The sequence below is a fragment of the Balaenoptera ricei genome, chromosome 3, assembly GCF_028023285.1.
Source record: "Balaenoptera ricei isolate mBalRic1 chromosome 3, mBalRic1.hap2, whole genome shotgun sequence".
NCBI lineage: Eukaryota > Metazoa > Chordata > Mammalia > Artiodactyla > Balaenopteridae > Balaenoptera > Balaenoptera ricei.
This window is the reverse complement of record NC_082641.1, coordinates 167,449,774-167,460,702: the sequence shown is the minus strand read 5'-3', so window position 1 is coordinate 167,460,702 and position 10,929 is coordinate 167,449,774. Positions and strand designations below refer to the sequence as shown.

The following is a 10,929-nucleotide window of genomic DNA, read 5'->3' as shown; positions in this document are numbered from 1 at the left end:
GGGAGAGGGAGGGAGAATGAGAAGGAGGGAAAGTGATGGAGGGAGGGAGAGGGAGAGAGGATGAGGGAGAGAGGGAGAGAAGGAGGAGAGAGGGAGAGGGAGGGAGGAAGAGACATCTCTCTCCCTCTCTCCCCCCTCCTTCTTCCTCTCCCTCTCTCCCTCTCCTTTGTCTCTGCCTCTCCCTCCGTCTCTCCCTCTCTGGGAGGGAGTGAGGGAGATGGAGAGACGGAGGGTGAGGGAAAGGGAGGAGATTGAGGAAGGGAGAGGGATAGAGGGAGAGAGGGAGAGACATCTTTCGCTCCCTCCGTCTATCCCTCTCTCCCTCCCTTTCTCCCTCTCCCTCCCTCCCTCTCCGCCCTCTCCTCCCTCTCCCTCTCCCTCCGTCTCTCCATCTCCCTCACTCCCTCCCAGAGATGGAGAAACGGAGGAAGAGGCAGAGACAAGGGAGAGGGAGAGAGGGAGAGGGAGAGGGAGAGGGAGGGGGGAGAGAGGGAGAGAGGTCTCTTCCTCCCTCCCTTTCCCTCTCTCCTTCTTCTCTCCCTCTTCCTCCCTCTCCCTCTCCCTCCATCTGTCCCTCCTCCTTCTCTCCCTCTCCCTCGTCTCTGCCTCTTCCTCCATCTCTCCCTCTCTGGGAGGGAGTGAGGGAGAGGGAGAGATGGAGGGAGAGGGAGAGACAGAGAGGGAGAGGGAGGGAGGGAGAGGGAGAGAGGAAGAGAAAGGGCGAGGGAGGGAGAGGGAAGGAGGTCGAGACTTCTCTCCCTCTCCCTCTCCCTCCACCTCCCTCTCTCCCTCTCCCTCCCTTCCTCTTCCTCTCCTAGAGGGAGGGAAGGAGAGGGAGAGACGGAGGGAGAGGAGAGGGAGGGAGCGAAGGAGAGGGGGAGTCGGAGAAGGATGTAGGGAGTGGGAGAAGGAGAGAGGGTGCCTGCTTCCCTCTCTGTCTCCCTCCCTCCCTCTCCGTGTCCCTCTCTCCCCCCTCTCCCTCTCCCTCTGTCTCTCCCTCTCTGGGAGGGAGAGAGGGAGAGGGAGAGGGAGGGAGAGGGAGGGAGAGTGAGAAGGAGGGAAAGTGATGGAGGGAGGGAGAGGGAGAGAGGGTGAGGGAGAGAGAGAGAGAAGGAGGAGAGAGGGAGAGGGAGGGAGGAAGAGACATCTCTCTCTCTCCCTCTCTTCCCCCTCCCTCTCCGTCTCCCTCTCTCCCTCTCCCTTGTCTCTGCCTCTCCCTCCATCTCATCTCTCCCTCTCTGGGAGGGAGTGAGGGAGATGGAGAGACGGAGGGAGAGGGAAAGTTAGAGGGAGAGGGAGGGGGGAGGGAGCGGGAGAGAGGGAGGGAGAGGGAGAGAGGGAGGGAGAGAGAGATAGAGGGAGGAAGGGAGAGATGTCTTTCCCTCCCTCCCTCTATCCCTCTCTCCCTCTCCCCCCTTTCTCTCCCTCTCCCCCTCCCTCTCCTGCTCTCTCTCCCTCTCCCTCCACCTCCTTCCCTCTCCAGAGAGGGAAGGAGGTGGAGGGAGAGGGAGAGGGAGAGGGAGGGAGGGAGAGGGAAAGAGGTAGAGGCACAGCGGAACAAGGAAACAAGGATAGGGAAACAGGCACAGGGAGAGAGGGAGGGAGAGAGGGAGAGGGAGAGAGGAAAAGGAAGAGGGAGAGGAAACAGAGAGGAAACAGGGAGAGGAAACGGGGAGAGGAAAGAGGCAGAGGGAGAGAGGGAGAGGGAAGAGGGAGAGGCAGAGGGAGGAGGGAGAGGGAGAGCGAGAGGGAAGAGGGAGAGAGGGAGAGGAAAGAGAGATAGGGAGAGGGAGGGAGAGGGAGGGGGGGAGAGGGAGAGTCAGATGGAGAGAGAGAGGGAGAGGGAAAGAGGTAGAGGGAGAGCAGAACAGGGAAAGAGGGACAGGGAGAGAGGGAGGCAGAGAGGGAGGAGAGGAAGCAGGGAGAAAAGAGAGAAAGAACACACCATCTACATTTCTGTCAAATGACACCGGGGATCCTTACACAAGCAGGAGAAAATAGCACAGGGAGGCTCTTTCTCAGCTGGAACGGGAACTGCAGACGGGGCCAAACACCACCAGGCTGGCCACACATGTCCAGCCGCCGCTCCAGCCCCGTCAGCCATGAGTCCGATCACCAGGGCTCTGAGTGTCTGCTCCAGGGAGCTGGGGTTCACCTTCTCACCCGGGAGGACGGGCCAAGACAGCAGGGCCCCGGGCTGGACACATAGGGGGAAAAGCATCCCCACGGGACAACTTACGCGAGCAGATTCAGCTGCCAGATTCTAGAGGCCCGGGACCACCCTGTGGCCCGTGAAACCCAGGAGCCACGAGGGTCTTGCATCGTGATTCCTGTCCGTTGGACTGTCAAGTTTATGTAGGGAATCTTGGAAAGAGTGGTAACAAGGCTGAATCGGAACGAGCTTTAGGCTATTATGGACACTCTTATGGAAGTGTGTGGGTTGCTAAAAACCCTCCCGGCTTCGCTCTTGTTGAACGTGAAGATCCCCGAGATGCAGCCGATGCTGTCCGAGAACTGGATGGGAGAACACTATGTGGCTGCCGAGTAAGAGTGGACCTGTCGAATGGGGAAAAGAGAAGTCGAAATCGTGACCGCCTCCTTCTTGGGGTCGTCGCCCTTGAGATGATTATCGGAGGAGGAGTCCTCCACCTCCCACACATCTCCGAGATGGAGAGCCTTCTCCGTCAGCCAGAGCAGGTCCCTTTCTAGATATAGGAGAAGAGAGAGATCCCTGTCCCAGGAGAGAAATCACAAGCCGTCCCGATCTTTCTCTACGTCTCCTAGCCGATCTAGGCCAAATGAAAGGAAATAGAAGACCACTTTGCAAGAGGAGTGGTGTACAGGCAATAACTTCATTTGGCAAGAGTATGTACAGAAAATTCAAGTTTTGTTTGAGACTTGCGACGCTTGGTGCACTTTTTAAATGTTTTAGCTGTTCACATTTGTTTGTCTCTTGACCCAGTGACACATAAAGGTGTCAATCTCTCTGGTTTGAAATGGGTCAACTCTAACTCCTGCCCACCTAAAGTGTGATGTTTACTATTATGGAAACATTGAAAAGACTTTCTGTAGCTGGGATATGGTATGCAGATGTAGTTAAGCAAGCAGTCTTTAAAAGGTGCTGTGAACACAAGCCAGCAGGTAAAAATGAAAGCCGCACCCTTACCCTATATTAGAGGTTTAGAAATTCCACTAGTCTTCACACTGGACAAGAGGTTGTCCAGGGAGTTTAGAATCTAAGAAGTTTCAAGGAAGTTGGTTTACCTTTGAGTTAGGTCATAAGTCCCCTCTGTGATTGCTGTACATGAATACATAGCTCTTTGTAATATTTTTTGGAAATTTGAGATTATCAGGATACCAATGTCCTGCCAGATTAAGAGTATATTGTAGAGCTGAACTTTGAGTTACTGTGCAATTTTTTTTTTCATGCTGTCATTTGTAATATGTTTTGTGAGAATCCTTGGGATTAAAGTTTTGGTTGCAAAAGAACAAAAGAAAACAAAAGAATCCGCCTGCCAATGCAGGGGACACAGGTTCAAGCCCTGGTCCGGGAAGATCCCAGGTGCCGCAGATCAACTAAGCCCGTGGGCCACAACTACTGAGCCTGCGCTCTAGATCCTGGGAGCCAGAACTACTGAGCCCCCGTGCCACAACTACAGAAGTCCGCACGCAACGAAGACCCAACGCAGCAAAAAAAAAAAAAGACGATACTGGCCATGTGATCAAGGGTAAAATCGTTTGTCATAAGTCCCGTTGATGGTGTGTATCCTTGATGTGACCTGAGGAGAATGGCATTTTTATCTCTGTCTGGATCTTCCACCCCAAACCCCATAACTCCAGACCAACCATAAGAAAACATCAGAAAACGAACAGACAAACAAATTGAGGGACAAAATACCTGACCAGTCCTCCTCAAAACTTTCAAGGTATCAAAACCCAGGGACGTCTGAGAAATGTCACAGCCCAGAGGAGACTGGGACAGAAAAAGGATGTTAGGGGAAAACTAGGGAAATTCTAATCAAGTGTGGACGTTAGTTAATAACAATGTATCCATCTTGGTTCCTTAGTTGGATAAACATGTCGTACTAACGTACTAACGTGTTGGAAATAGGGGAACTGGGTCAGGGCCCACGGCACTCTGTACACTCTGTACAGATCTTTGCAACTTTTTTGTAACTCTAAGCTATTCTAAAATTAAGCGAGTACTGAACAGAGATAAGAATGTTATTTCCCTGATTTGAACATGCCTGAGTTTCTTTTCATGGTCACATTTTTGCTATCTGGATGTGTCTTGGAATCAGTAGCAAAGGAGAGTTGCCAGCCCCCGGGAAGATGTGGGTGGTTTGCAGGTGGCTTGCTCTGGAGCTGAAGACCACGGTGGGAAGTCTGCAGCCTCGGGCTGCACTTAGAACCATGGGAGGGGATGGGCCAGCTCAGTTCGGGATGGAACCTATAAATAAAACTTTTTTCTTTTCCATTATGGCTTATCACAGGATATTGAATATAGTTCCCTGTGCTAGACAGTAGGACGTTGTAGTTTATCCATCCTATATTTAATAGTTTGCATCTGCTAACCCCAAACTCCCAATCCAACCCTCCCTCACTGTTTCTCCCCCTTGGCAACCACAAGTCTGTTCTCTATGTCTGTGAGTCTGTTTTTGTTTCATAGACGAGTTCATTTGTGTCGTATTTTAGATTTCACATATAAGTGAGATCATATGATATTTGTCTTTCTCGTCTGACTTACTTCACTTAGTATGATAATCTCTAGGTCCATCCACGTTGCTGCAAATAGCATTATTTCATTCTTTTTATGGCTGAATAATATTCCACTGTATATATGTACCACATCTTCTTTATCCATTCATCCATCAGTGGACATTTAGGCAACTTCCATGTCTTGGCTATTGTAAATAGTGCTGCAATGAACATTGGGGTGCATGTATCTTTTCTTTCTTTCTTCCTTTCTTTCTTTCTCTCTCTCTCTTTCTCTCTTTCTTTCTTTGTCTCTCTCTGTTTCTCTGTTTCTCTCTTTCTTTTTTCTTTCTTTCTTCTTTTATTGTCACACGGCATGTGAGATCTTAGTTCCCTGACCAGAGATGGAACCCATGCCCCCGGCACCGGAAGCACGGAGTCTTAACCACTGGACCACCAGGGAAATTCCAGGGGTGTATGTATAGTTTTGAATTCGAGTTTTCTCCGGATCTATGCCCAGGAGTGGAATTGCGGGACCCTATGGCAGCTGTATCTGTTCCTGCACGTCTCACATCAACCACCTGCACTCCAATCCTTGCTCTCAACGTCATCTTCGGGGAACCCAACCTGCGACAGGGACCTTGACAAGAAGAAATGGCTCAGGGAAAAGCTACCTGCACAGGGAGGAGATAGAGGCCATCGCCCCTGGGGTGCGGCGGGGAGAGTGGGCACAGAGATTTGTCATTTCACCCCCGATACTCATTTCAGCCCTCCTGGCTGCCCCACTCTAGGTCACCTCGGGATACAGAGGTGACCCGGTTAGAGCCCCTGCCTGTGCAGGAAGCTGGGGGCACCAGCGGGTCTGAATCATATTAGTGCAGGGCCTCCCCCGCGGCACTGGGGTTATTCGGGGCGGGTCACCCTCTGCTGAGGGCCCCTCCCGGGCACTGTGTGGGGTTTAGCAGCATCCCTGGCCGCACCCATTTGATTCCAGGGGCCCCTCCCCCCGAGTTGTGACAACCACAGATTTTCCCCACACATCACGGAAGAACTGGGTGAGGCGGGGGCAGGATGGCCCTGGGCGAGGACAGTTGTGTTGAAGCAACCAGCCTGGCCCAGGGCAAGGTCTGCCCCAATCCTGTCAGCGCCTGCATTTAGAACTGCCCCTTTCCTCTCCCACCTCCCCTGCCCTGCAGTGGTCTCCGAGACCCCTCTCTCATCCCCATGTAATAAATCACACCTTCTCAGTTTACTGTTTGCTGCCCTCGCTAGAACGTGAGCTCTTTGAGGACAGGGAGGCGGTTATGTCCCCAGCACCTAGAAGAGTGTCTGCTGTGTAGTAGATGCTTCCTAAATACTTGCTGAATAAAGGAGCTGAATAAAGGGATGAGTGGATGAATGAATGAAGGTTACAATGGAAGGAGGGGGGAGATGCCCTTTCTAGCTCTCGGGGGTTGGGAGATCAAGTGAAAGATCCGTCCTAAATAGGCTGACCAGCCTTCTGGGGTTCCCCGCGACTGAGGGTTTCCCCACAGTTCCAGCGCTCAAACCTGAGCGGTCCTGGGCAAACTGGGGGCGGGTGTTGGTCACCCTATCTAAACACAGTAACAATTCCAGCTGCAGTAGCAATGGCCAATGACCTCTACGGTCTTATTGACCATGCACAGTTCTTTACCTGGCGGGGAAGGGTGGGCCGGGATTGGAATTCTGGTGATCCAGGGCGGGTGAGGGCACACCCCGGGCTTGTGTAGGGGAGTCCAGGAAGGTTCTGGAGGAAGTGACAGTGACACAGGAGGGAGGGAGGAGTCGAAGGAAGAACGTCCCACATGACAACGTGTGCCAATGGCCCTGGGCCCAAGGTCACACCTGACCAGGGCTTGCTTTTTTTTTTCTAATTTACTTTTTCCCACATGGATATGCAATTGTCCTAATGCCATTTATTGAAAACTCCTTAATGTCCCCACTTTCTGTCATAGCAAGTTCTCATATATCTGTTTCTGGACCTTTATTCTATACCATAGAGCTATACGTCCCATCCTTGCACCACTAGGGCTGTCTCATCACTATAACTTTATTTTTTATTCATTTTTTTTTTTTTTTTGGCCGTGCCGTGCGGCATGTGGGATCTTATTTCCCTGACCAGGGATCGAACTCTCGCCCCCAGCAGTGGAAGCTCGGAGTCTTAATCACTGGACCTCCAGGGAAGTCCCCAGGGCTTGCTTTGACATCCGTCGAATGGTGGCAGGTGGGCGCGGGGAGCAGCTGTCTGTGAGCCATCCTGTGTAGAAATGCAGGGTGGAGGGGAGGACAGATGGAGCGGGAGGGGAAGAAGCAGAGGAGGGAGGGAGGGAGGGCGGGCGAGAGATAGAGAGTTTCCGGAGACTACAGCTCTGGCTGTGTCCTAGGGCATGAAAGCTGAAAATAGCTCCTAGTGCCAGAAGCCTTGGAGCCGGAGCCTGGGAGCCAGGGTGACTGGCTCTCCTCCCTGGTGTGTGTGTGTTGGGGGGTGGTGGCTCTGGGCTTCTCAGGCTGGGAATGGGGTGCACAGAGCAGGGACGGAGCGGGGACCCTTCTCTCTGGCACCTCGTGGGCCATCCTCAGCTCACAAAGCTGAGCCACTCCTGCCGTACGAGTGAGGGGCTTCTCCTCCCTGTCCCCTGGATCACACCCCCTCACACACAACTTCCCCGTGTGTGTTCCCAGCAATCAAGAGAATCTGTTTTTAAAAGATTTGGGGGAGGGGGGTAAACATACAAACAAGAGCAGAACGGATACTTTTTCAGAATGTGAATGGCTCTGTGTAAGCCCACCCCCAGGGTAACCACAGTCCTGACCTCTAACACCCTTGACGAGTCAGCCTTGGTCTGGGCTTGCGGACCCACGGAAGCTTCCTCATCCCCTCCTTCAGATCCCGTCGCTCCCTCGGCGTCTTTGTGAGAAGCACCCGGGGAAGTGGGACTGCTAGGCTGTACTGCTGCTAGAACTCCACCTGGGCTCCACCAGGCTCCAGCCCCCCGCCCTGTGCACTTCTCTGACCCTGAGGCACCTCAACTGGTAGGAGCCGCATCACCTTCCCTCCCGGGACTTGTGACACTTAAGGCAGACACCGAAAGGACAAGCCTTTGGCTCCCTGGCTGGCAAAGAGCAGCTACTCAATTGTCATAAGTGTCCGTATCAGTGAGGGTTCTCCAGACAAACAGAATCCATAGGGTGTGTGTGTGTATCTACACACACACGTACATATGTACACGCATACAAAAATATACAGCTGTGTATATATGCCGTATGCATACACACATATACACATATAGTATATACAATACACACAGACATATATACACACATATAAAATGCATAGTTTGTATATATACAGTATGTATACACACATATACACATAATAGATACAATACACACAGACATATACACTATACATACACACATATAAAATGCATAGTTTGTATATATACAGTATGTACATATACGTATAACACATGCAATATACACACCTAGGTACATATATATCATACATATATACACACATACAAAGATATTTAGGTGTGTATATAGACAGTATACATACATACACATATAATATATGCAATACATACACGTGTATATATATAGACACACATATACACCTACATATAAAAGCACATAGCATAAAAATATGTATGTACTGGATATATAAATTCATCGTATATATACATACATATATCATATATATAAGATATAGACACATACATATATACAATGTATACACACACATACACACCTATATGTAAATATGCGCATGTACATACACATATAAATACATACGCAAGTGTGTATATAATAGTATATACAGATATACATATAATACCCAGAAACATATACACATACAGGTATACAACATATATACACACCTATATATAAATATACACTGTATACATACATACATACAGTGTACATATACTGTATATATACACACACCCATAGATTAATATATGGGTGTGTGTATATATACAGCATGTTCACATTTATAATATGTATTCTATATATATACACAGACAATCATGTATACAATATATACACACAAATATATAGGCTTGTATGTATACTGTATATAGTACTTACACATATACTACAAACGCACGCACATATAAACATATGTGTATACATATATATAATATGTATACACACATATACAAATTAATAGGCTTGTATATATTCAGTATTTTTACATATATAGTTTTGTTTTAAGGAGTTGACTCATGTGACCGTGAGGCAGGCAAGTCAGGGCAGGACTCTGGGCTGGAGACACAGGCAAGAGCTGATGTCCCAAGGCCATTGGAGGAACAGTTCCCTCTTTCTACGGAACCTCATTTTTCTCTCCAGTCCTTCAACTGATGGACGAGGCCCACCCACGCCGCGGCATTGACAATCTCCTTTACGCAAAGTGGACCAATTTCAGTGTTCATCTCTTCTGAAAAATACCTTCCTGGCCACATCTGGAATAATGTTTGTGGCTGCCGGGGCCCCACGCAGTGCGCACGTGAGATTAACCATCCCCGTGGCGATGATGACACTTTATTTTCTCCCTTGACCATTGTCACTACTATTCTAATTAAAATGGCAGCGCCATGAGGGCAGAGCATTTCCTTTTTTGCCAGTACTGAGCGTCCAGGGTCTGGTGCCTAGCATAGGCGAAATACACGGCATTTTTGTGACCAGAAGCCGGGATTCCAGCTGTCATACTTAATGAGGAATTATAGTCTTATTATTGGGGGGGGGGGTGTCACGGTACGTCAAGGGCGGGAGTCGAACCCGCCACCCCAGGCCCCAAGGGGTCTCCCCGGGTCCCCACTTCGGGCCGGTGGGGGTGGCCGGGGGCAGCCGAAGACGTGCGTGCGTGCGTGAGAGGGGGCGTGTCCACGGGGCGGGCGGCGCTCGCCACGAGTGAGTGGTTCAGCTCGGCCCCGGCTCGTTGTGCTCGCCTCACACCGGCCGGAGTTGGCAGCAGCGCTGGAGGCCCCGGGCCGGTGACCACAAAGAGGCAGCCGGGGGCCGGACGGGAGCGCGGCGGCGGCGGCGGCGGCGGCGGCGGCGGCGGCTGAGGCCCAGGCCAGGCCCCCTCCCCTCAGCCTCCTGCCGGCCCGCCCGCCTGTCCCGCCCCCGCCGGCGGCGCCCCGCCCCTCCCCTAACCGCCAGACTAGCCTGGTGCGGGGGCCGCGCGCGAAGACATGGGGGAGAAGCTGAGGCTGGAGTCGCCCGTGGGGGCCGAGCCCGCCGTCTACCCGTGGCCGCTGCCGGTCTACGTGAGTGCCGCCCGTCCCCTCTTCCCGGACCCCCGCCCCTCTTCCCCCACGGCGCGCGCTGAGCCCACCGAGAAACGGAGCGACTCGAGTCGCCAGACCCTCTTTGGAGCCCCCCTTCCCGCCCCGCCGTGGTTCTCCGCGGCCGTTCCAGCCCCCGCGCGCAGAGAGGGCAGAGGGGAGCCGGGGCCGGCCGGGGGCGCAGACTCGGCCGCGGGGACCCCGTGCTTCCGAGGGGCGCCCGAGCCGGGCTGCCATTGGCTCTGTAGGGCTGGGGATCCCGGTCCCCCCGGGCCTGGACTGCCGGCGGGCTTGCCCTTCCGTACTTCATGATCTGACACGTCGGGTTACTTTTTCCTGACCAGCTTTACCAGCGTCCCCTGATAATGTGTTAGATATTCAAGTTTTAGGGCCCGGTCCCAGCCCTATGGAATCAGCAACTCTGGTGGGGCTCAGTGATCTGTGTTATAACAGGCCCTCCAGATGATTTTTATTCACCTTAAAGTTTGAAAATATCTGCATTGTCAGCTGACCAAAGCGTCCACCAGCAGGTGAAGGGGAGTGGCGCCTGCAAAAGATAGGGACTGGCCAAGGCAAGTACAGGAGCATTTGCCGTGGTAGTAATGGAGAATGCCTTTTCTCCACTGGTTGGCACAGACTAATATCTGGGAGCAGTGGCAGGGTTATTTAGGATGCTTTACATTGCAGGGTAGAGTGACCGCTGTCCTGGTTTGCCAGGGACTTCCCCTGTGTGAGCACTTAAAATCTCATCCTGGCAAACCCCTTAGCCCTGGGTGTGAAAGGCTTAGGGAATAACATGAAATTTAGGGGAAACAAGATGTAGGTTTTGGGCAAGTCACAAGTGCTAATTAAAGCTAAGCAAGTGTGGACAACATCTAGCCTTCTTTACCCCTTTGCGGGGAGGTAAATCTGATTGGGTGAA

The 10,929-nt window shown here is 51.9% G+C and overlaps 1 protein-coding gene across 3 annotated transcripts in view; it reads left to right on the top strand.

Annotated features, from left to right (window-relative positions):
- Positions 1 to 9,831: 9,831 nt before the first annotated feature.
- The window catches only part of TRIM58 (tripartite motif containing 58), a 113,790-nt gene continuing 112,692 nt past the window's right edge, over positions 9,832 to 10,929 (top strand). Inside the window, exon 1 of one of the 3 annotated variants that reach the window (XM_059917978.1) lies at positions 9,832 to 9,989. In XM_059917978.1, coding sequence (XP_059773961.1) covers positions 9,915 to 9,989 — 75 coding nt within the window. In that variant the 5' untranslated portion in view covers positions 9,832 to 9,914. The remainder of the gene's footprint in view (positions 9,990 to 10,929) is intronic. The other 2 variants (XR_009502512.1, XM_059917979.1) reach the window with 2 other exon arrangements.